This window comes from Etheostoma cragini, chromosome 13 (genome assembly GCF_013103735.1).
Source record: "Etheostoma cragini isolate CJK2018 chromosome 13, CSU_Ecrag_1.0, whole genome shotgun sequence".
NCBI lineage: Eukaryota > Metazoa > Chordata > Actinopteri > Perciformes > Percidae > Etheostoma > Etheostoma cragini.
This window is the reverse complement of record NC_048419.1, coordinates 709626-734774: the sequence shown is the minus strand read 5'-3', so window position 1 is coordinate 734774 and position 25149 is coordinate 709626. Positions and strand designations below refer to the sequence as shown.

Below are 25149 nucleotides of genomic sequence, written 5' to 3'. Positions count from 1 at the left end.
CTTTCCTTGTGACTAGTGATCCTGAGTCCTTTCGGCCTGAACGGGACGCTGACTGGCCAGTCGTTTAAGATGTCAGACCCACCCACACAGAAGCTGCTTGAGGAGTGGAACCAGTTCTATCCCATCAGTCCCAGTGCCAAGGGGAGTGTGTCAGAGGACAAGGCAGAGGACATGGACTGGGAAGATGACTCTCTGGCCTCTGTGGAGGTCCTCGTAGGTCAGTTTTTGAAATATAAATCATTTAATTGATTTTGATTTTTATCTGTTTTAAATGGTATGTTTAATTTCTTTTGTTTTTACTGGTCTGGCTCATGAACATCCACCTCTGTGTGCAGGTGGTGTGCGAATGGTGTACCCAGCCTGCTTAGTGCTGGTACCTCAGTCAGACGTCCCTGTTGTGGCCCCTGTGGGGTCCTCCCACTGCACTGCTGTCTACTCGGGTGGCCACCAAGTGCCTGCTTCCCAACGAGAGCCCGCCATGTCTTTGGTGACCCTCACCCCTCCCACATCGCCTGAGGAGGCACAGACAGGTAGTGGGATGAACACTGTGGACATTTATAAGACAGGACTATAAATTCTTCAGTTAAGTCTTTAGGGTGAGGATTGCTTTGGAATTGATCCGCATCATTAACGTTTTTTGTCAAATGTTGCCCCCTCTCCAGTGGATTCTCACTCGGCCCAGAAGTGGGTTAAGATGCCTTCATCATGTGATGCGTTCAGCGTGGACAGAACAAGTCACCATGGAGGCAAGGTTCCACGCCGGCTAGCCAGTCAGGTGGTGGAGCGCGTCTGGCAAGAGTGCAATATCAACCGAGCCCAGAACAAGTGAGTGTGCTTTTGTCTCTAGAAAGTAGCATGTTGATCAGCCATGCTATAAATAAAAATTAGACCCACAAGATTTTCCTTATGTATTGATTGGGGCAGTGGTAGAAAGAAAAAAAAAAGGCTAAGAGAGTTACATTAAAAAGTTCAGAAAGAGAATGAGAAGCAACCAGTCAGTTATTTATCATCTACTGACATTGGTCTTCTACTACCAACAGTCAGGGACTTGTTGCAACTCCAAGGTGTGATTTAGGTTTTAAAATAAAGCAGGGTGTTACCTGGTACAAAATATACATTCTCACTACTATATGAGCAGGGATCCCTGCACACAAATGGGTTGTTCACTGTAAAAGCATCAGCAGTATGTTCAAATCATTTGCTGACTTTATACCCAGTGTGAACCAGTCAGCCTCTCCTCACTTTTTCTTTTTTTTGTGAGTACTCACAACTTTTTGGTGAAAAAAGCAGAGTAAAGAAGAGCGGTTGTGCGGCAGTGTTCCAGTACATTTGGAAAGTTGGTCTCATTTTCAGTTTAAAACAATACAATTAACTCAACTACTTCAATTGGTTGAAGTTCTACACAAGTCTAGCCCCACTTTGAGTGAAATGTGTTTTGCATTGGAAACATTCTAAATAATGTTTTATTATTCATACATTAACCCTACATAAATACCAGAAGGACTTAGATGCAAATAATAATCCCTAGTAATTCGCGCTGGGCAGTATGTTTTTTCCTTCAGATCCTGGAGATTTCACGGTATACCACTTTCTTTTGTATGTCTGAGCCTTTATAGGTGTATAATGGCTAATTCTACTGTCAGGAGTACATAGAATATAAAAACATGTTAATGTTATATTTACTGAAAGCTTTTTTTACCATAGGGTTTGCTTGGCACACAATATTATACAACATATTAAGGAGTCAGAATGCATGAAACAGTTGCAGAATGTAAACTATTTTTTATTGTGCAAAGTAGTGGAAAAATAACTTAAAAATAAATAGATATGCCAAATACTTTTAGAATTGCTCTCCTTTCAGAAAATATATTGTAAGATAATTGTATAAACACTAACTTGACCACAGGTATGTAGCAACTTTATGTAGTGCAGTTTCTAGCTTGCTTCAGTGTTGTTTGTATAATTTTTGGATAGTAGGTTAGCTAAGTATTTTGGCAAAGCAATACATTTCTTGAATCCAGTGTTTTTTCATTGCTCTGAACCCATCTTTCTTGACTGCCTGTAGCGGGACCTTAGGTAGATTGTTTTTGCATTTGTAATGTCGCTCCACCACTTGGCAGAGTGGCGTTGGTTAGCACGGCCGTTTTTATGCTTTTTAAAAAGCAGAGTGCTGCTCTCTTGTTCTTGTGATGTCTCTGGTCTCTCCCAGCTGTTAACAGACTGGTCTGCTACCTGGCTAACTTGCAGCTTTAATGTTACCCAGCATGCCGTTCGATGGTGTTAATTTGTAGATGTAATTATTGTTGTTAGAATATTTTGTTGTGCCATGGTGTTCTACTACGTTAAAGAGAGTTAGTTGTGGGTTAAACATCTTTATGTTCTAAATGTATGGCCAAGATTTAGAAGGTAACACAGTTAACATAGGTTCCCTTCTAAATTAAAACACTCACAGCTTGACTCGACCACAGCGCTCTTCATGACTATGCATCACTGTGGCGGTAAATGCAAAATGTCATATCGTATGGGAAATTATAACTTGTTTACCGGATGAAACAGTATACTGCCCAGCAGTACTAGTAATTAAAGTAAGAGTTAGCTTGCAGTTTTATCATATGGTCTGTTGTATAATTCACCATCAGTGAATCTGACACATTGGGAGCAACCCGAGATCTGTTGTCCTATGACCAAGCACAGCATGTCGGCTGGTGTTAGTTATTGGGCTTGTCAGCCAAAATATTATTGCTCCAAGCAGGGAGATGAAATCCTTCAACACGAAGCTTTTCCAATTCACCACTGCATACCAAAGGAACATCAGAAGGGACTCAAGGAGCAAAAGGGGATTTTGTGTCACAATTTTAGAATTTGTGTTTAAAAAGAAATTATAAAAAAGAAGAAGATGGCTTTGTTCACATGAATTACAAAATTAACCATAAGTAGAATTGTGTTAAAGTTTTTTTTTTTTTCTCTTTCCAGGCGGAAGTTCTCAGCCGCAACCAATGGTACCTGTGAGGAAGAGCTGGCTGAGAAAGCGGCAGCCTGGGATTTTGTGGAGCATTCCCAGAGGTCATATTGCAACTGTTCCAGGTCAGTCACGTCCCACGTGGATTTACAGTATGTGGCTCATATACTGTATATGTGTGCTTAGACATTTCAAAGAGGGTATACAGGATGTATACGGAGCTTTGAACAAAGGCACTGAGGGCCATAGTCAGCACAATATCTGAAAGTTATATCCATGTCTAGACTTTGACAAGCATATTATTCTTCATATTTTTCAATTTATCACTATTTTGTCTAAGTGACAGGCTAGCCAGGGCTGTAACCTCTTCTGGCCTGTGTGTTTCTGTAAGTCAGACATTTTTATTCCCTCACTGATGGGAACAATTTGAAGGAGAAAGAATAGCCTTACCTCTGATGGAGCACTTAAGGAATACTGTGGTGGTAAAAGGAGACACGTTGACAAATTAGCTCAAAACATGTAGAATGAGTTCATATGTATTTGTTTATTAACACTGTTGTTGTTATCTACTAGGACAGATAGCACGGTTGCAGTTGATGCATGTTGTCAGGACGTAGGCAGGGAAAGACAACAGAGCATGAATCCCCTCTGTATTTCAATTGCAAGCACCGACACTAAGATTTCTACTACTCATGTGCAGGCGTATATTTGTCATATTATTTCTTGTGTATAACTATTTACTAAATTCAGCCTTGTGTAAAGCTTGATTTCGGCAGTATGTTTGTTTTCTTGTTGCTCACATTCTGATTGTATGCCTTTGGGGCCTCATTTTAACAAAAAACTGCAAATCAGCTTACCCCTGCATTCCCAGTCTTCAGCTTATCATCTGTGCCGGCCAACCACAGTTGAAAGCAGCTGCTTTACTCACATGAGTAAAATGTAAACACAAGCTTGTGCCATCCACTGCAGACTGCAGGTCCAATCAGTGAGCTGGATAATTGGATGCTTGACTGACCTCTGTTGGGGTAGTCTGAACCAACCCAGTGGATTGATAGAAAAATCTAATTCATGGTTAATGAGCAAGTATTTTCTAAACGGAATTTTGTGTGAGTATACTTCCATCGGGGAATCCTTTGCACTAGGCCTTTTTCCACCTAGGGAGAGGAGAGCCGACTTGGGCTGCAGACCAGAGCAGAGTGGATTTAGCCAGTCAGCTGGAGCATGTTAATTTGTTGGAAGCACCAGGCACTTTGGCGACACAGATATGGGAAGCTCTGTTTGTTGCCAGTTTTATTGGCCATTAGCTTTGTTTTGTAGATGGAAGCCTTCCGTGCGTCTGCTTATCTTGACATCTAATTGTCAGCACAAGCAAGTACCCTGGCAATTAAAGAGACACAGCTTCCTTGTCAACACCCTAATGTATAACCGCAACAGGCCGAGTGGTGACCCAGCAACGGAGAGGCTAAAGAAGCACTGGTGATAACCCAAGACAGTGGTAACAGAAGACAGTGGTAGATAAGAGAAGGTGATAGGTTTGGCCTGGTTGGCTGCTGGCAGGTCATGTGGTCTCAGAGCAGGTAGTTCACAGGGCGACAAACAGATCCGGAACCATGCTAAAGACTTGGCTTAGTGTTTTCCTGTGTAACGCATAATGTAATCAGCCTCATTTGAACTAGCCAAATCGACAATGGAGCTTAGAGTGAGGTATAATTTCTTTTTTATGGCAGGACTTAGTATATTTTCTTTATTGATCTTTTTGGATGTTTTGTAAAAAGGTAGAAGATTAATTTTGTTTGTCATGTGTTCGAGTGTAAATAAGGATAAGGATGAAAACTAGGATGAAGCATTTGTGTATTAGATGTTGCAGTCTAACAATGTAATCTAATTGTTGTCTTATGTAGGTGTTTTTGCTTATTAATTTAAAATGAATTGCAGGTGACAGTAGTTGTTGTTGTTTTTTAGAAGAAGCAGATGTGAAGGTTTAGAGGGAGATTTAACACAAGCTCCACATGTTTCTGTGCATCCTGAAACTGAGACATTGTCATTACACATCTTTATTTTGATATATGATCTCTGCTGCCGTTTTGCTTAGTGTCACCAGTCTCTCATAATCTCAACATATTTCCCTGTTTATCTTCTCCCCTGCAGGTACAAATCAGTGAAGCAGCGAACAGGCAGCACCCCAGGCCAAACTCCGTCAGCGGGCCAGCCCTGCCAGCCTCCTACAAAGCACAAAGCTGGGGGAGAGAAGCTAGAGAAAGGTGACAAGCAGCAGAAAAGACCCCAGACGCCTTTCCATCATCGCAGCTTGACCAGCGACGATGCTTCATTAGAGGCAGAGGCAACAGCTGGCCAAAGGTTAGCCATGAGGGGCCAGGATGGAGGACGATTCACTAGTTTACGCTCTACGGATGTGTCTGGCATCCAAAAAGCCCCCCAGCTCCACAGTGGGGGGGTCAGCACTGGACAGTCAGAACAGACCAACTCCCCCCAACCACCACCACTTAGCCCCCACCCCTGCGAACGTGGTGAGGAATCAGGCGAGAGCATGAAGAACCCTTCAACCCCCAACAGCCAACACTTTTACCAGCCGCCCCCCGAGCCCTGCCTCGTCAGGGTGAAAAGTGGCGGCGAGGATCCTGGCGGGATAGAGGGTTTAAATCAGCACTTCCACTCCCATCACCCCCACTCCCACCCCGGAGCTTCCACCTACTCAGACCCTCTTGAGCCCACTGTCTATGTAGGTGCAGCGGTCAACTTGGAGGAGGACAGCTCCCACGCACCGTGGAGGTTATTTAACCTACCCCGCAGGAAAGAAGCCGAGCTGCCCACACCACTGCTGCCAGGGGACAAGCTGAGGGACGAGGCCTTGGCATCACAGGACAACCTGGTGTCGGTCACAGAGTGAGTGACACCTGCCAATTAACAATCACTGTTCAATGCCCTCTCTGTCTCTCTCTCTCACACACACACACACACACACACATACACACACACATAAACACTCACACACACACACACGCACGCATACACACACAGGGCAATGGCTTTGCAGACTGACTAAGCATATTGGCTTTCAAACCCTCTATTTTCCACCTTTGCCCCAGTCACAGAGTGGCCCCAGGATGCTTTGAACCACTTTTAAAACTAAATGTTTTGAAAGAGTAATGATGCAAAACCCACCTTCTCCCTCTTTCTCATTCTCCCACTCTGATTCCCCCACTTCCCTCCCACTCTCTCATCCCTCAGCTTCAGAATGTTCGGTATAGAGCTTAGCGGCATACAGCATGTTAATCTCTTGCTATGTGCCCTTTTGACATCATACATTACCAATGTGCAGGGCCAGCACTACTCATCGATAAATATATATATATATATACACACACACACACACACACATACATACATACACACACACACACACACACACACACACACATACATACATACACACACACACACACACACACACACACACACACAGGTGCTTGGAGAGAGGATGAGTTGTACTGGGTTAGGTAGATAAACCTCTGCTATTGTAATACCGTTGACGATGAAAGAAATACTGTCTGCTGGCTTTCAGTTTGCTGGAGAGAGACTTGCAAGAAGAAGAGAATCACAGATGGACAGAGCGAGGGGGCTTGTCCAGTGTGAAGGCAGTTAGAGTGACCAGCAGGCTGTAGGGTGGCCATAGTGGGAATTATCGACAGGGTTATGCAATCCCAGCGGGCCGGCCGCTTGGAATGGCTATTCTTGTGAGCTGTAATCCTCCCAGCCACAGCTCTGAATGGCGACTAATCTCTGGCCCAGGCCACTGCAGACCATCACCTCCCATCAGAGCTTGACAGGCATGACGAGAAGACAGAGGTGCAGAGAAATTAAGGCGGGGAGGGATAACCCATAAGTTGGGTCAGTCCCTCCTCTCCTACCAAGCAGCCAGTAGTTTTCTTCTTTTCCCTCCCTCCCTGCCCTTTTACATACAAGTAGGCCACAGTCATAGCCACATAAGAGATGTTTATGAGCCAAGTCACAGTAACGGGTGATAAATATGGATAGATTGGATGTTTGTATGTATGTATGTATGCAGTCAGTGCTACAGTCACTATGTCTGTGTAATTGTCCGACAACAAAGTTCTGATGTATCACAGCTGTCAGATTTGTTTGCTATCACTGCCATTTCTGTTCTGCAGATAAACATGGTAGCATACAACATATGATATCCGGCAGCATGAGGCAAAAACAGAGCAGCTGAGGAAACGTTTCTATTGCTATAATATTTGTATTCCTATAAAAATATATATATATATATATATATATATATATATATATATTTTTTTTTTTTTTTAAGTACAGTAGCTAGTTTTTGGCTTCTCAACTCCCATTTGACTCTTCTTTACGACTGCTCTTGCTCTTTTAAAATTTGGAATGACTTGTTGGTATCAGTTGCCTGTGAATTGTAAATCCCTCTGATGGTCTGCTTGCGTTACTCACACCTCAGTATTTCCATCTTCCTAGGGTGATGTCTACATCTAAATGGCCCCTTAAGGTGTCTGAAGAACGCGTTCAGATGTATCGAGCTAGGAGGAACCAATACCTATCTGCTGCCATAACAGACGGAGATCACGAACCTGAGGTGGACCCCTACGCCTTTGAGGAAGGAGATGTCAAGTTTACTTTCTCGAACAAGAAGGATAAGGCAGGCGGGGAGCGTGAACCAGGCAAGAAACATAAGGTAAGGCAAGCCAAATCAAGGAGTGGCATGTTACATATTTGCTGTGGAATAAGGTTGGTGGGGAAAAAAAAAAAGTCCCTGCGCTTTTCAGTGTCTATTATTTCGCTAAAAGGGAACTCAATAAAAAGCCATTTGACAACACAACATATCAAACAAAAGCCGGACACTATATAGCATGAAGTTGCTGTGAGCTGTAGACTACATTCACCACATCTAACCAGAGTTGGATCATAACGTGTTCTCCGAGATTATTCCGTCACAGCGTTGTGCGATGTGAGAAAATCTCAGAGCTGAACCGGACTGACTCAGCAGTTATCATCACACTCCCCCTGGGTGGGGGTTAATGAAGTCTTCTGCTAATTTACAACACTAATAACGTTATCGTTGCAAAAATACCCCAGCAAATCAAATCTGCTACTTCACCTTTAACTTTAAAGCCACTAAACCTGTATGGAAATGAACACCACTGCTGAAGGGTTAACTTTGTTAACGTTCATACAACACAAGACAACATTGTGTGTGTGTGTCTCTCTCTCTCTCTCTCTCTCTCTCTTTTATCTTGACACTAGTATTCTCTGTAACTTTTATTTAATTTTATTGTTATTTTTAACATTATTTTCAGTTTAAATGACAGTTAAACACGCCACATGGTATTCAGGACATCCTGTGTCTTACGGACCACAACTCCAGAACAAGTTAGGATATGAACTTTATATGTTAATCCACAAAGGGTAGATTATCTCAAAAGATATTTTAGCATCATGATTCATCATAGATTAATCACTTAGCAGTGTAGTCTAGTATTATGATGGGATATTTATACTTACTACCAATTATAATGCTGGTTGTTTTATACTTAACAGCCTTCATTTCTTCATAGTGACTAGTTTACTTGTAAAACTGCCCACATTGAAACTCCGCTTTGCCTACAAATAAGCCACGCACAGTGCCTTTTCCAAGTTGGTTGCACACCCCGTTGGATTTTTGTACTGCTTGAAAAAGGCATGGACAGCTTAGCAGTGTGAAGCCTTCTTAAAAGGCAGCATGGAGAGGTACCACTCCATTCATGCTTTCCTCACCAGTTGCCCAGGGTAAAAAGGGGACAAGAGTGCTGATTTTACGGCAAGGTAGAAAATAGGCCATCAGCTTTTTCTGCAAAACTGCACTAAAAATAACAGTACAACTGCTTTCTGCATACACTTACATACCGCTTTCACTGCCCAAGCCTAACTGAACGGGAAGCTATCCCTGAATCTCCATTGTTAGTTGAGCCCAGAGGAACACAAACTATTTAACCTGTCCATTTCCTTTTATGTTGTGTTTTTCATATTTGATCTGCCTCCAGACAAGGGCCACCTGTTTTAAAGTCATTTTAAAGTATTTTTTCTTTTTAGATTTAAAACACCATAGGGTCAGGGCCCTTTTGAATTTTGCAATTTTTGACCCAGTTTGATAAATGTCATTTATTAGCCAGGACATGCCCAGCTCTGGCCCCCGCAGTATGTAGAGAGAAGTTGTGACTAAATCAGGTTAACACAGTAGCTTTCAAGTTGTGTGTGTGTTCATCTACTGAAAAAAATAATAGTGCAATCCATGGACAACAGGCAGGTTAACCTCCTACCAGGCTGATGTGGAATGTGAACCTGGAGCACCAAGATAATTATATAAAAAGGCAAAGGTTTGGGATTCTCGCAGTTATTTTTAACCATTTTAGCCCTTTTCGTGAGTTAGTTTGGAGCTCACCAAAAACATATTCATTGCTCATCAGACTATTAAACCACTTACTGGTGGCTCAGGATAGCGGGTCAGAGACCTAGTGTGAAGCTAGTTCTCTGACCCTATCAGACTAAGAAATCCTCAAACTGGAGAGTTATTGATTCTACTGCAGGCTGTGACACGTGCTGCGTTGGACTTTCGTTTGATCCTCATGCCACTGCACAGACGTGGCACACCTATGTCAAAGCCTATTGAATTATGAAGTGTTCATGCACGTGATTAATAATGTAAGAAAGTGACATGAAGGAAAAGGATGATGGGATGCTTTCATGTAGGCAGCATTGAAGTCAAACAAGCTTTTAGCAATATCTAAGAACTCCAAGCAGACACACTTTCTTTTTTTTTTTTTTTTTTTAATATTATTTTTTGGGCATTTTAGGCCTTTAATTGACAGAACAGCCGAAGATATGAAAGGGGAGAGAGAGGGGGAGTGACATGCAGCAAAGGGCCGCAGGCTGGATTTGAACCCGGGCCGGCTGCGTCGAGGAGTGAACCTCTATATATGGGCACCCGCTCTACCAACTGAGCTACGTGGGTGCCCAGCAGACACACTTTCTTACCCAAGGCCAGGTTATTGATAAGGGGTTAAGGCATCATTACCACCCATAGATTGGGGCCTTGGTGCAGATATTGTGCGCTGCTGTGGACTGGTCTTTTAAGGAAGACAGATTAAAGCCTGCGTTACTCAGAGAAAAGCCCTGGAGCATAATGAAATCAATGGCTAGAACATAACATTCTTGCTCCCCAGCTAGAGCTGCTCAGCGTATAGTGTACACAGTCACACAACCCAGCATAAGAGCAAACACACACACACACACACACACACACATACACACATACACATACAAAGTCCAGCCCTTCCAGATATTGATATCTGAGGGAAAGCGCTGATTCATATTGGAAATCTAATTTGCTGTTGCTCTGTTTTTATGTTTGCGTCTTTCTCTTTTTATTATTACTATTATTGCTATTTATTTATATTCGCCTTAATTTGAGAAATTAACCCCCTTTTTGAATTTTGCTGCTTGAGGAAACTTATTATTGTTGTGTTATTCTGTTGTGTGATTTATCTCAGCTTGGGTCCAGTCAATTGTATTTGTATAGGTCTTTATTTTCACACCCCCACATTTTAACCCAGTAATGAAGCAGACTCTGCTCAGCCACTGGCCCTCACTTCATCAAGACAACATTGTTGTCTGTCTGGACTGTATATTCTAGGCATTGTTTAGTCAAAAATGTACAGTTTGATGGATCTGCCTGGTTGCATTAGTGTGTGTGTGTGTTTTTCAGTCCCTCTATCTGACCTTCCCATCTTTCTTTTTCCTCACAGGGTGAAGATGGAGGAGCTGGTCCGTCAGATGGTAAGGAACCACCTTGACTTTTTCTGTGACTTGGTGGCTGTCACATATAAATGTAGTCCGTGTCAAACCTTGGACTGGTACTGTAATCATACTGCCACCCTCAGAAGACTCAGACAGTGAGCCCAAAGGGGGCACATTGCATCTTGGTGTTTATTCAGATCATAACCTATCTGCCTTGACACAAGCATTTCAATAATTAAATTGAGGAAATCCACTTTTTCAGTTGATTGAATAGAAAGTAAATTGAGGCCAACCCCGGGTAGTCAGTTTGCCTAAACAACGTAGCTCAAGATTTTCTCCTTTCCTTGAGTTCTGAAGAACCCATTATCTACTTGTGGACATTAATATTTTAGTATTAACAGTAAGTATGTTTGTTTATGCAGATGCTCAGCGGGCAGCTGCTCACAACCGCATGGCTTCCACCAGCCTGATCCACGAGACAGACCTGGTGGTCTCCATCAACGACTTGGACAACCTCTTTAATTCGGACGAGGATGATCTAGCGGTTAGTAGAGACCTTGGCTCACACCGCAGCAAATATCTCAATTACAGTGTGTGTGTGTGTGTGTGTGTGTGTGTGTGTGTGTGTGTGTGTGTGTGTTCTCCCACTGGCATGCATGTGCCAGAGTACTCCGCCCATCATCAGCTGACAATGTTTACTACGCACTTGCCAGTTACCCTAAGAAGCTGTCATGTGTGATACTGACTTGGCCCCACAGGTGTGAGAAGTACAACGGGTGAATTTAGAGCAGTGATGTTAGCTGACACTTTGAGTTACCAAAATGGTCAGGTGCTAAAATACTTTTTTTTGGTCTTTTTTTTTTTTTGGTCCACAGCCTGGTTCCAGGCGAACAGTGAATGGGACGGATGAGAAATTTGGTAAGGAACCAAAGTCATCCACTTTGGACCCTGTATCCTGCATCAGTACGTATCTTGACATCTGTCTCTATTGATGTTGCTCTCTTTTCCCTGAACACTGATGTGCCGTGTCTCCTTAAAGTACAAGCAGGGATTTACTTCAAATTTTAATTTAGAATCAGATTTTTCATACCGCTGAGTTCCTTGAAACTTAAGAATTGTGCACTGAAATTTTTACCTGAAGCCACTTAAGTTTAAAATGTCATATTTCTTCTGCTCACAATTTCAGCTATTTAATCCACTAAATAATAATAATAAGGCTTCATCATCCTTGATGCTGACCCTTGGCTTTGCCACCTGGTGGTGGAAAATATGTCTGTAATTAACATCACTGTGCATCAGTGTTTAGCTCACAACTAAGAGCTGAACGTCTCCGTTTGCCTGCTGTCTTGTTGTCTGGCTTTCTATGCTTACAATAATTTGACTATTTTTTGACTTGAACAGAACTGTACCAGGCAGTATTTTCTGACTGTTTGAAGTTAGAGCTCAGGGACACCAATATAAAGCTAAAGAGAATTTAATGACACTCAATATTTTACTGTGAAGCAAATTGGTCTCAGATCAGCCATTTTAATTTTTATGGACCAATATTGTACAGTTCTAGACTCTGCCCGTTTACAATTGTGTTTCAAAGCATCTTGCAATTCTAGCAGTTTGAGGCCTTGGATATACCCCACATAGTCTCTGGCCATTTTAACATAATGATAAGACATTTTTACTAGGAAATGTTTCCTTCTAGTGTAGAGTAAAATTATCTTATGAAAATGATTTAGTTTAAAACTCACCTTTCAACTTTGCCTGAACCAGTAAACCTTTAGTATGGCTGGATCTGTAAAATAATCTTGCTTGTTACAGTTTAAGATTACACATCTTACCTTGTTCAGTCAGCCACAAGATTCACATAATCCTTATCTTGAGAAATGGTTTGTGTTTGATTTGTAAGGCAATTAAGATATTGTAAGCAAAACTTAATTATGATCTCGTTATCAGCGTGTACAGCAGGGTAAGCTGTGTGACATGGATTTTTGATACACCTTCTGCACTCATTTCAAGTCATATTTTGATGGCTCCATGTTCTTCTCTCCACCCCAGGTTCAGCAGACCTGCACCAGATGTTTCCCACACCCCCCTCCCTAGAGCAGCACATTATGGGCTACTCACCCATGAACATGTGCAGCAAGGAGTACGGCAGCATGGAGCCCAACACAGGCATGACCTCGCTGGACGGCACCTCATCTATGGCGGGCCACTTCAAAATTGAGGTGGAGGAGAGCTTCTGCAGTCCCAAGCCATCTGAGATCAAGGTGGGTGTAGACTTTGTAAATCTGTCAGGTATTATTGCAGGGTCAATTACAACTGACTGAGCCCATACGTCAAATAGGACGAATACAACCCAGAAGTCAAATACAACCCAGAAGTCAAAGTGATGATTGATGGATATGTTTTCTTCACCATGCTCATTTTGAGGCAGCTGGGTGGCCACATGGTCAGAGACAGCCTTTTAAATTAGAAACACAGGGTTCATTTCCCATCTGTACAAGCATTTGTCTAGCTGAAGTTCCCATGAGCAACACACCAAATCGCTACCCGTTCTGTAGTTAAAGCAGGCACATATCTTGTATTCATGGAAATATAAGGTAGCAGAGTCTCAGCCAGGAATGCCCTGATTATTTATCATTATGTTAGTTCATTCTACTTTTAACATGGCATTCACATTTCTAAGGTTGCCATTTTGCATTTATCTCTGTGCCCTTACCTTTTTAAAGAAGACAGCAGACCTAAACGGATGTTCTCTGCAAGGATCCCAAAACAACATCATTCATTTTTATAAATATTTTTTTCTCTCCGTCTTGTAGGACTATTCATTTGTGTACAAGCCAGAGCTGTGCCAGCTGTTCGTAGGCTGCTCCATGTTTGCTCCTCTGAAGACGTTACCCAGCCAGTGTCTCCCACCTGTTAAAATACCAGAGGATTGCATCTACCGACCGAGCTGGACCATGAGCAGGGAGATGCTCAACCCGGTGCCTGTCATGGCCTTTCTCAACAAGGACAGGTATGTTGCTGTAGTTCTTTTCAATGAGGTTTCTAATATGCAGGTGTTTGTCTTCCTCAAAGACGTCCTCAGGTGCTGCTGTTATCACTCAGCTAGGATCTTTATTATGAGAGTAAGACCACAATTGTGTGTAGGCAGTACTATGCAGCTAGTGAAATGATCCACTTAAATTACAGCTTAACAGAAGCACATCAAGTGATTCCAGTGAAAATTCTTTATCATGTTATGATGATCTGGGCAGAAGGTTACTGAGGCATTCTAATGTAGACTTGCAGAGGAAATGTCAAGGCTGGGCTGGGTGGTTGACATTTTGTGTGCACAGCGGCATAAACTCATACCCTGCCCCCGTTCTGTCCACACACACCCTCTGGTCTCTCCCCGGACACCCCCTTAGCAGGCTGCAAGATTTCCCATGCATGGCTGCCTCAGGCAGAGCAGGGAAATGAGTGTAAAATGCCGTCTTGGTTGAAGATGAAGATTATCACTTGAGTGGTGGGATGAGCCCCCACAGCGGCTCCATGCCACCTCACTGCTCACAGCAGCTGGGACTTTCTAGTATATCTGTCACTGTTCCTCTCAACCACGCACGGAGACACCTCTACTACTTTCCAGTCACATGTGAATTTATCATTAGTATGTTTATCTGAAAAATCCCTAAACACACCTGGTTTTGTTCAATTGATTGTGTGTTTTTCTTTAATCAGGGCAGGAGTGTAGACTCTTTTTACATTTGCATAGCACTGTGCTAGTGCTACGTTCTTACGTGAGTTCTTTGATTAATAAATGTATTCCATAAATTGGCAGTTAAGTCAGACTCATTAGATTGAATCTTCAAATAGTTGACTATTTGGGACCCCCCCAGTATGGACGTACGTGTATTATACCTGTGTGTTTCTTTGACCTGGGATCATAAAGTCTGTCAGACTCTCCAAACTTGACTGGTTCACTTATGATCTATATTTAATGTTGCTACTCTGAGCAGAAACTTTCACCATGATGCACTTCTTAGTTTTCTCAGGTTTGGTTGTGATTGGAAAATGTTTTGACTTTATAAGAAAGGCGAGACACGTTGCTTCTGACTGGAGAGTGACCTGTCAGCAGCAGTTTATCCAGCAGACTGAGGCTAAGGGGGTGGCAGTAGCTCAGTCCATAGGGAGTTGGGTTGGGAACCGGAGGGTCACTGGTTCAAATCCCCGTATGGACCCAAAAAGTTGGGAGCGTGGATTGGTGGCTGGAGAGATGCCAGTTCACCTCCTGGGCACTGCCAGGTGCCCTTGAGCAAGGCACCGTACCCCCCCCGACCGCTCAGGGCGCTGGTTCAGCTGGCAGCCCACTCACTCTGACATCTCTCCATGTATAGTGCATGTATAGGTCCTGAGCATGTGTGTGTATTTCAGGCCTGTGTGTGAGTACTAACAAAAGTGTGTACACAGAGTGTAGTGCAGTAATTTCCCCATTGGGGACTAATAAACAAATTATTATTATTATTATTATTAAGCAGAAAATGTGGACAGATCTTAATTTTTAGTTTATTTATTTATTTATTTATTTTACAAAAAGAATTCATTATTTTTCCAGCAGAGCTAATTGCTATACTTTGGGGTTATACTTTTCCCTGTTGATTATGAAGATTATTTTTCAGAACGTTTCTCTTTTATTAGAGTACACTGGAGCATGGCAGGAAATGTAGAGTAGTACAAACAACAAAGGTGGTCAGGTTTGTAATAGTTTAAATACAATTAGGGCATATTATTTCCTTATTTTTGTAAGTGTGGATCTGGGAGTAATAAGACTGGTTATGATGGATTTTGCAGCCATGGAGAGGTGTCAGAGAGAAAGAGAGAGAGAGATGTGCTGGGACTTCCTTCTAATGGGTCTGCGCCAGACGTTGTTCCCCACATACAGCTAGGGACATGATGTGCTCATTCTCCCTCCGTCCGTCTCTCTCTCATTCTCTCTCACTCTCTCTCTATGTCCCTGCTTCCTCACTGTTGCTTGCCAGCCCAAAAATAAACCTTACCTCAGAGGGACCCTCGTTGAAATGTTTATTGAATGTCTTTCTCTCTCCCTCTGCTTCTTTTCTCATTTTCTCTCTCTCCCACATTCTTGTTCTCTCATGTGTAAACATATGTGCAGCCTAAGCTCACTCTGCATTCCCTTTGTAGTGTAGTGTATGTTGTCATGCCCTACTGCCTTATTACTCACTATCTTCACAAACTCTGAGAGGCAGTTTGATAACTGTATTTTATCGTTTGATGCAATGTACTGAACATTGTTCTGAGTACCAGTGCTTCTATTTTCATGCCACAATTATATGTACGGTACATTTATGGGAAATTAATAGCGTTAAATTGAAAGCTGGGAGAGAGTTATTCTTATTCCTTGTTTAATAGGGATCATTAGTTATTGTCAACATTCTCCCATGCTTCATTGGGCTTCACAGGATCCTCTTAAGGACCCATGGTCCCATTTAAAACCCAGAAATGTGCCGCTGTTTTTCTCCTGTCTGAAACACACACTTCTTTTAGTTCTACACCGTTTCTAAATCATGTCCTTTGTCTTTCTGCCCTCAGTAACATCCCAAGTGTGGGCAGCACCATGGACCAGGACTACAGCCAGTCCTACACCCCTCAGACCCACACGCCTTTCATATCTAACAGTGCTCCACCAAGTAACAGTGGCGCTGGTATCCTGCCTTCACCTGCCACCCCACGTTTCTCTGCCCCCACCCCACGTACGCCACGCACCCCACGCACACCTCGAGGCCCATCCAGTGTCCAAGGCTCGCTCAAGTACGAGAACTCGGACTTGTACTCGCCAGCGTCCACCCCCTCCACCTGCCGACCGCTAAACTCAGTAGAGCCGGCCACGGTGCCCTCCATCCCCGAGGCCCACAGCCTATACGTCACCCTCATCCTCTCAGAGTCCGTCATGAACCTCTTCAAGGACTGCAACTTTGACAGCTGCTGCATCTGCGTATGTAACATGAACATAAAAGGAGCTGATGTGGGCGTGTACCTGAGCGACCCCGTCGGCGAGGCTCAGGAACTATGCACCTGCGGCTTCAGTGCTGTGGTCAACCGGCGTTACGGCAACGGCTCGGGCCTCTTCCTGGAGGACGAGCTGGATATCATCGGCCGCGGCTCAGACGTCAGCAGAGAGGCAGAAAAGCGCTTTGAGGAGCTGCGGCTCTCCTCGCTGGAAAGAACTGGAGTAGGGAGGGGGGACCGTGTCCCAGATGAGCTGATTTTACTCCTACAGGACCAGTGTACCAATCCCCTTTCACCCATTTCAATCCTAGAGCATGACATAGTGACACGGGGGCCAAGTGGGGCCCCTGTACCGCCCTGTGTGAGGGTGGAGGAGAGGGACTACCACAGCGACTGCTACATGGCCCTGGAGCACGGGAGGCAGTTTATGGACAACATGTCGGGTGGAAAAGTGGACAAGGCGCTGGTCAAAAGCACCTGCCTGCACCACTGGGCGAAACAAAACGGTGAGAAATGTGACATTCTACATTTTTATACATCCTAAAATTGGCTTAGTTGGACACCAAATTATGATTTTTTGAGGCCATTGTAGTTTTTTTTTATCCTGTCTTATTTAACCATAAAAAAGTTGAAAGAGGCCCTCTGCAAAAAAAGATTATTCAAATCTTTAATGTAACACAAAATAAAAAAGTATAAAACATTTTTTGCAAAGGTTTCCAAAAATTGATTGCAAATATTCTTCAATGAAATGCATCTTTAACATCAGACATTTTACATATTGCACATTTTTAATCTCAGTGTGAAACTAACAAAACTGTAGTTTAATTTTTTTTTTACGCTGTCATTTGTTATTAATCTTAAGCTTCCCCTTTACTCACCTGTTTTCCAGCAGTGGACGTGAGTGCGCTGTGTTCTCAGGATGTGCTGCGGGTGCTGATGTCCCTCCAGCCTGTACTCCAGGACGCAATTCAGAAGAAGAGGACGGTAAGGTCGTGGGGCGTTCAGGGTCCCCTCACCTGGCAGCAGTTCCACAAGATGGCTGGACGGGGCTCTTACGGTAAAGCTGGGGACAAACTGGGGAATTTTATTCATGTGAGTCACAGTTCTGACTGATGCTTTGCTACCATCCAGTTTAATAGTATTGGAATCCGATATCTGTCAATCAGTGTTTTCCACAAAATATGCAATGGGTGTTTCAGACTATTCTGCCAAGAATACGATTCTTATAGAGACTGTAATGGCGATAACAGCATTTAGTGCTTGTGTGTGACATTTGGAATGTGTGTGTCTTTGGGTAGAAATCCTTTGGATGTTGTCAGGTCAATAGGCAGTGTGGTCCCTCTGCTGCGGTCCAGACACCAGCTCTGTTGGGAGGAGCTGTCAGATCCTTTGGCGACCTCTCATTCTGATGCACAGCAGAGGGCGGAAAGAGTGGGGAGGGCGGCTGACACCTTACCTGTCAACAAAACTTGCTAACTGTTCTTTTCTTCTTTGTGTTTCTTTCTACCTCTTTCCACATTTGGTTTCTCCTCCTCCTTCCACCTCACCCCCACAGGCACAGATGAGTCCCCAGAGCCCCTGCCCATCCCCACCTTCCTGGTGGGTTATGAGTATGACTTTGTGGTACTGTCTCCGTTTGGTCTGCCGTACTGGGAGAAACTTTTGCTGGATCCTTTTGGCTCCCAGCGGGACATTGGGTATCTGGTGGTCTGTCCTGACAACGAGGCCTTGCTCAGCGGCGCCAAGAGCTTCTTCCGAGACCTCACCGCTGTTTACGAGGTACAGAGTCTGAAGGAGGGTGCACACACTGTCTAAATGTAACATCGCTTTACATCTCTCCTTCTCAGCCTCAGGTTTGCCGGTGACTTGTGCAAATAGAATAATTATCTCAGACTGATTCATGATCAATTTGTATTGAAAACATGTAAAATTCAAATCAAATTAGCCTTGTTAACGATTGTTAAATGAAATTATTTTATGTACCGGTTCACACGTTCATGGTCTTTGTTATTTGTGTCTGTTTTAGTCATGTCGACTGGGCCAGCACCGGCCCATTTCCAAAGTCTACCCCGAGGGCATGGTCCTTGTTGGCGGCACTGGAGCAAAGAACCTCAAGGATCAGCCAGTCAGCGACTGGTTCCTCAAGGCTGCCAGCAGCAACAGCGACGCCTTCACTAAGCTCAAACTCTATGCACAAGTGTGCCGCCACAACCTCGGTACGTGTCATTTACAGCCTGCCGGGTTACCGCTGCATTTTTTTATTTCTACATAGTCTTTGACTGCTCTTCAATGCTAGGCTACCTCAGTTCTTTGTTGCTAAATTTCCACCTTCGACACAACTTGGTTTAGTTCTAAAAAGGCTAGCTAGAGAGCCTTGACTGTTTTTGAAAGAGAAGTTGAAACCTGTGAAGATGGAGGTCAAGATGTAAATGGAGTAGATTTTCATTTTTTTCAAAGTGTGTTTCATGTTATTAATTAAAGTCCAATGCTGTGTTTTCTCTCTTTAGCTCCATACCTCGCATCACAGCAATTGGACAGTTCCCTCCTCACACAGCCCAGTCCCCCGCCCTCGTCCAGCCAGTCATCATCCACACAGCTGTCTAGCTCCACCTCAACCTCAGTTGGCCAGCAGGGCTCAGTGAATGCTGCAGGCTCCTCCGTTCCCAACAACAGCAGCAGCAGCAACAACAACAGTGGGTCTGGAAGTGGTTCTGCATCATCCAACGGTCTGGTGACATCCTCAGGCCAGCCTGGCAGCGGCATGCCGTCTGCCAAGCCCAACTCTTTTCCTCCCTTTGGGAGCATGGGTTCCCAGGGCCAGGGAGGTGGCCCTCAGAGTGGACAGCTGGGACAGCAGGCTGGTACCCAGAATACTGGCACCTTAGGGGACAACTCCAGCAACCAGGCCTCAGGGCCCACAGAGCCTCCTGAAAGGTACTGCAGGACACACAAGTCTGCTCCATCAGCTCAAAGACAGCAAAATGTTTTTAGCAGTTTTAGAAGTGACAGTAAGTCACAACTAGCGTTGATCTAGTAAAATGTTGTGAAATCGCTGTTACACTTAGGTGAGTGGTTTATTTATTCTTTAAAAAATATGGTAGAGAAAATACTAATCTAATAATTCCATAATATTTGTTTTCTGCAAAAGTCCTTGAACTATAGCAAAGAGGTTGCTAAGCAACACTTAGGTACCAGTTTGAGAGCATGTTTTTGATCATTGCTATTTAAATACATTCTTGTGAAGTGATAAATTAACTTTTTGAAGATATCTTTCAGTAGTCTTGAATGCACAATAACTTTAGCCATTCAAAAGCTGAGGACAAGAACCGAGCTGAGAATAAAACTGGTTTAAAAAGTGTGTGTGTGTGTGTGTGTGTGTGTGTGTGTGTGTGTGTGTGTGTGTGTGTGTGTGTGTGTGTGTGTGTGTGTGTGTGTGTGTGTGTGTGTGTGTGTGTGTGTGTGTGTGTGTGTGTGTGTGTGTGTGTGTGTGTGTGTGTGTGTGTGTGTGTGTGTGTGTGTGTGTGTGTGTGTGTGTGTGTGTGTGTGTGTGTGTGTGTGTGTCATCTTTCTGTGCTTTCCCCAGCACTTTGGAACGAGAGAAAGTAGGCGTCCCAACGGATGGGGAGTCCCATGCCATCACGTATCCACCTGCCATTGTTGTTTACATTGTGGACCCCTTTAGCTACGAGGAGGCCGACGGCGGCCCGGGGCCGGTGCCGGCCCACTCCAGTGTGTGGACGCTGGGTTTGTTACGCTGCTACCTTGAGATGCTTCAGTTTCTGCCCCCACACATTCGCAATTCTATTTCTGTACAAGTAAGTAAAGTTCCTAGGAGAGCAATAATTATTTTAATGCTGACCATATTGTATTTCATTACCGTGAACGTAATCGCATGACTAACAATGCATTCAATGTTGTTGAATGTCAGTGTCCATTACTCCATAATGTTTAACAGGTTAGGCTCAATGGCATCATTGATGACATATCCATCATCATCAGAAGCAGTAAAATGTTGATAATTACTAACGCTGTACCCTGAGTGACCAAAAATAGAAACCCTTTAACAGCAATGCAATACAATAGCATTAACACTACCTCACTCTGCATGTGTGTATATAGAGAGCTATGCTTCTCTTCTTAAGGTTTTACTCCAAAGCTGTATTTTATGTTGTGTTTGGTTGCATTGTAATGGAAAGTTTTTCTCATATTCTTTCTAAGTTTTATGTATGTGAAGGGGCACAAAGATGACAATACAATACAACCGATAGGGGGCACATATATTGTTTCAGCATCAAGGTTGTGATGTGCGCATTAGTCTCATCGAAGGAAGTGTGACGTCAAACTGGGCAAATTAACACAAACCGGTCATGGTACAACTTTTTTGCTGCTTTATACAAAAGGAAAACTTGCACGGTTTCCATTTTCCGTGACTAATCCAGTGTTTCCCATTAATTACCTACAGTCTAGGTAGGCCCGCCACAGTTTCATAATGACCCACTTCTCACTGGTTGGGTCCGCTCAGTCTGACCGGGTCACGGCCGCTCGGTGTGGGGGGTTCCTCTTGTCTCCCCGACTCTGCCTCGCTGGGTGCATTTCCTCCGTGGCGTCACAACCAGCTCTGGGAAGGTGGCTTGCGGCTAACAGCTGCCCCCGCATGGACCGTCATTGGCGATGTCGCCAACCCACCCAACCCCTCTCAAAACACGGACCCTGTCTCCCTTGCCGTGTCAACACCATTTATAAGAACTTTATTGATCCCTGGAATATATATACACACATACACATCATGTTTCCTCACAGAACAGAAATGAGTCACACTCCCCCGCGTCACTCTCCCCCCTCCATTTCCATCACTGCTCTCTGTTTCCATCACTGTTAGTTTTGGAGTTAGGTCATTTTGAGACGAGTTGGTTTTGTTAAAGTTAACAGCATGTCGTGCTGTTATCCTGCATTAACCTCTGTGTGCCATAGCATTGCAAAAACAAAGTGATTTGACTGGCAAGATGACGTTTAAGGGGGGCATTGTACAGAGCTTTTAATTTATTGGTCACTTTGTGTATATTATGCAAAATCTTAATGAATTACACAACCGAAAATTAAGTAAGTTAAAAAAAATGGCATGCTCACATGCCACTTTTCTCAAATTATTAGATATTGCATTTGTAGAAGCCTTTTTGGAAAGAGTGTAGAGAGGGAGTGTTATACTTGTGTTGCCTGTGTCTAACAACTTCTTAACGTCTGTTTACCTCAGATTGTCCCATGCCAGTACTTGCTTCAGCCAGTACGCGGTGAAGACCGTCATATCTACGCCCAGCACCTCAAGTCTCTCGCCTTCTCCGTCTTCGCTCAGTGCAGACGGCCACTGCCCACCTTCACCAATGTCAAGTCACTGACAGGCTTCGGCCCGGGCTTGGCCATTGACACTGCACTGAAGAACCCCGAGGTAAATGCATGACTTAGCAGTTGCACTTTAATTGTTTTGACATAATCCATCTGTAAAGCAGAGAAAAGTGTTGTCCTAGTGTGCAGTTACAGCTCAGCTCTTTGGGTGTCCGTTAGCGTTAACATGCTAGCATGGGTCCTCTCATCGATAGGCAAGCAAACCAAGGCTGACACTGTGGCCCTCAGCTCTCTCCCAAACGTGAACCTGACTAATGTGACCTAGCCTTTTGCCCGGGCTCTGTTCAGTTTGCCATTGAAGAGAAAGACGGCAATGAGCTCTAGAGGCTTTTAGTGCTAACCATCCTCGTAGTGTTTTCCCCTGGAACAGGACCAAGGGAACTTGTAACTCTCTGCTACTCCAGAGTTTTCTTTCCATTATCTGCTTGGCTAGCTCCCTGACTCCTCCATAATGGGATCTCGACTCCAAGTTTAGACAAAGGGGCACTTTAGATCAGAACCTTATTCAGTGGACTTCCTTCTTTACAGGTAGCGTTACCTTTTCCCTTTAAAACATTGTCAAACCTTGAGCTGCCTTGCTGGGAGAAGTGGGATATGGATGGGACAATTGGAGTGAACCAAGGAACTTTTTTTGCATGTAAAGATGCCTACAATGTGAATTCAGTACAAATTAGGATTGAAAGAGTGGCTGTCTTGCATCTCTGAAAGTCCAGCAGCCCATTATGCATGCACAAACTGTCTGGAGTATGTCCAATTAGAAGACATTTATCCTAAATCCATTATTTTGACATCACCCTACCTCCCAATCTGCAGAGGCCGGAGTGTCTGCGTCTGTATACACCTCCGTTCATTCTAGCACCGGTAAAGGACAAGCAGACGGAGCTCGGGGAGACATTTGGGGAGGCATCGCAGAAATACAACGTGCTGTTTGTCGGGTACTGTCTGTCCCACGACCAACGCTGGCTCCTGGCTACATGCACTGACCTGTATGGGGAACTCCTAGAGACCTGTATCATCAACATAGATGTACCCAACAGGTAGGACTACCTCCGTCTGCATGGTATTATAACCTACCAGCTTCAAAGTCTTTAATACCATATTAGAAATCACCATTAGGCCCTCACACAACATCAACTCTGTGTACTAGAAGAAGTAAATGTAGATGGACTGTTCCTATATAGCGCTTTTCTAGTCCCAACGCTATTCTCAGTGCTTTTACGTTGTACAGGAATTCTACATTCACAAACATATTCACACACTGTGGTCGAGGCTGCTGTACAAGTTGCCACCTGCTCATCAGAAACACACTCACACACATCTACACACAACTTGGGGTTCAGTGTCTTGCTCAAGGACACTTGGGTGACATGGGTGTCACAACTAATGAAAATTAATTTATAGCTGTCATAGTTGTAAGAAAGTGTCTGCTGACAGAAAACATTTCACACAATGTTTTTGTTTGTAGTGCATATTTTTTGAAAGTTATTAACTCTCCAAACTCTGCAAAAGAGTGGGTGCGCCAGTGCCTACATCGGTATGTTTGCTTATTGTGATCTCATTTTTTGGAGTATCCTAAAATACTTCACACATTCCAGAGATTCACCTTCACCTGCCTCAAAAGCTTGGGCCTTCATGTTGAACCAGCTCCATTGACTAACAGCTAAATATACTTTAGAAAGTGATTTTGACATGTGGGTCAATGCATGTTCCGCAGAGCACGGAGGAAAAAGGGCTCTGTTCGGCGGCTCGGCCTGCAGAAGCTGTGGGATTGGTGTTTGGGACTAGTGCAGATGACATCAGTCCCTTGGAGGGTGGTGATTGGCCGACTAGGCCGGATAGGACACGGAGAGTTAAAAGGTAAGGATGACTAGTTTAATCACGCTCAAGTGCTTTTTTGTGACCAAACAAAATAGAGCATTTAAGTCATTCAAATGTGTTTCATCGCAGTGAGTTACATGTTCATTCATCCCTGCTGCTCTCCTCTCTTGATGTTCCAGACTGGAGTATTCTGTTGAGCAGGAGAAACCTCCAGTCACTGAGTCGCCGTCTGAAGGAAATGTGTCGAATGTGTGGCATCTCTGCCTCAGATACTCCCAGCATCCTCAGCGTGTGCTTGGTTGCTATGGAGCCCCAGGGATCCTTTATCATCATGCCCGGTACAGTGTGTTATGTTTTAATGTACACTTCTCATCTTAGTAACAAGAAAGGCTGTGTGTGTGCATGTGTGTACGTGATGGATGGCAGCAGCGAATCACAACGTGTGTGTCCCCTCCTTGTCCAGAGCAGATTGATGGCAGGAAGGATCATGTACATTTCGCTCATACAGCACTAGCTTTCAGACGCCCACTGATCTCAGTGCTGTGTGATGGACAGCCAGCTATAAAAAGCTCTGGAAACAGAAAGAGATTAGCAATGCTGTTTTAACCTCACGTGGCTATGACTAGGAGGGGAGACTCTACAAGACATAATTGCTATTCTGACACTTCAAATCTAGTGTCTTTTATGATTATAAAATACAAAAGTGGAAACCTGCCATTGTAAAATTAAAAGAAATCCATTTTAATAACTAATGTAAAACTATTACTTGATGCTCAGTTGAAGATAATTCTTGTATATTATTTATTTTTTATTCATTAGTAATTTGCAATAAAATTTAAAACCGTTCAAATCAGTAAAATAACTAGATGTAATATTACATCCAGTACACTTTTTAATACCTCCTTGGTCCTCCATGCTTCAGTTTGCCCAAAATTCCCATCGGATACACAGGACAGTAGATGCCATCATGTCTCTTGTGCAGAGATTGATAAAGGGTAACATTTGAGTAATGTGTTTGGCAGTATTCACTAGTTTCCTGTTTGATGCTTGAATTCCACAGACTTTTAGTGTGTCAAATTCCTTTGTGAATTATGTGATGTCCTTGACTCAAACATAGAGAATATGCTTTGCCTTCTGTTCTT

The 25149-nt window shown here is 43.7% G+C and overlaps 1 protein-coding gene across 2 annotated transcripts in view; it reads left to right on the top strand.

Annotated features, from left to right (window-relative positions):
- The window catches only part of med13a (mediator complex subunit 13a), a 76007-nt gene that overhangs the window by 46484 nt on the left and 4374 nt on the right, over nucleotides 1-25149 (top strand). For both annotated transcript variants that reach the window (XM_034889562.1, XM_034889561.1), the window contains 21 exons: nucleotides 17-217; nucleotides 336-530; nucleotides 663-825; nucleotides 2974-3084; nucleotides 5108-5863; nucleotides 7475-7691; nucleotides 10798-10828; nucleotides 11212-11333; nucleotides 11665-11752; nucleotides 12839-13050; nucleotides 13603-13799; nucleotides 16373-17295; nucleotides 17679-17846; nucleotides 18345-18568; nucleotides 18816-19005; nucleotides 19297-19723; nucleotides 20373-20604; nucleotides 22041-22232; nucleotides 23003-23226; nucleotides 23904-24046; nucleotides 24187-24345. In XM_034889562.1, coding sequence (XP_034745453.1) covers nucleotides 17-217; nucleotides 336-530; nucleotides 663-825; nucleotides 2974-3084; nucleotides 5108-5863; nucleotides 7475-7691; nucleotides 10798-10828; nucleotides 11212-11333; nucleotides 11665-11752; nucleotides 12839-13050; nucleotides 13603-13799; nucleotides 16373-17295; nucleotides 17679-17846; nucleotides 18345-18568; nucleotides 18816-19005; nucleotides 19297-19723; nucleotides 20373-20604; nucleotides 22041-22232; nucleotides 23003-23226; nucleotides 23904-24046; nucleotides 24187-24345 — 5175 coding nt within the window. The remainder of the gene's footprint in view (nucleotides 1-16; nucleotides 218-335; nucleotides 531-662; nucleotides 826-2973; nucleotides 3085-5107; nucleotides 5864-7474; nucleotides 7692-10797; nucleotides 10829-11211; nucleotides 11334-11664; nucleotides 11753-12838; nucleotides 13051-13602; nucleotides 13800-16372; nucleotides 17296-17678; nucleotides 17847-18344; nucleotides 18569-18815; nucleotides 19006-19296; nucleotides 19724-20372; nucleotides 20605-22040; nucleotides 22233-23002; nucleotides 23227-23903; nucleotides 24047-24186; nucleotides 24346-25149) is intronic.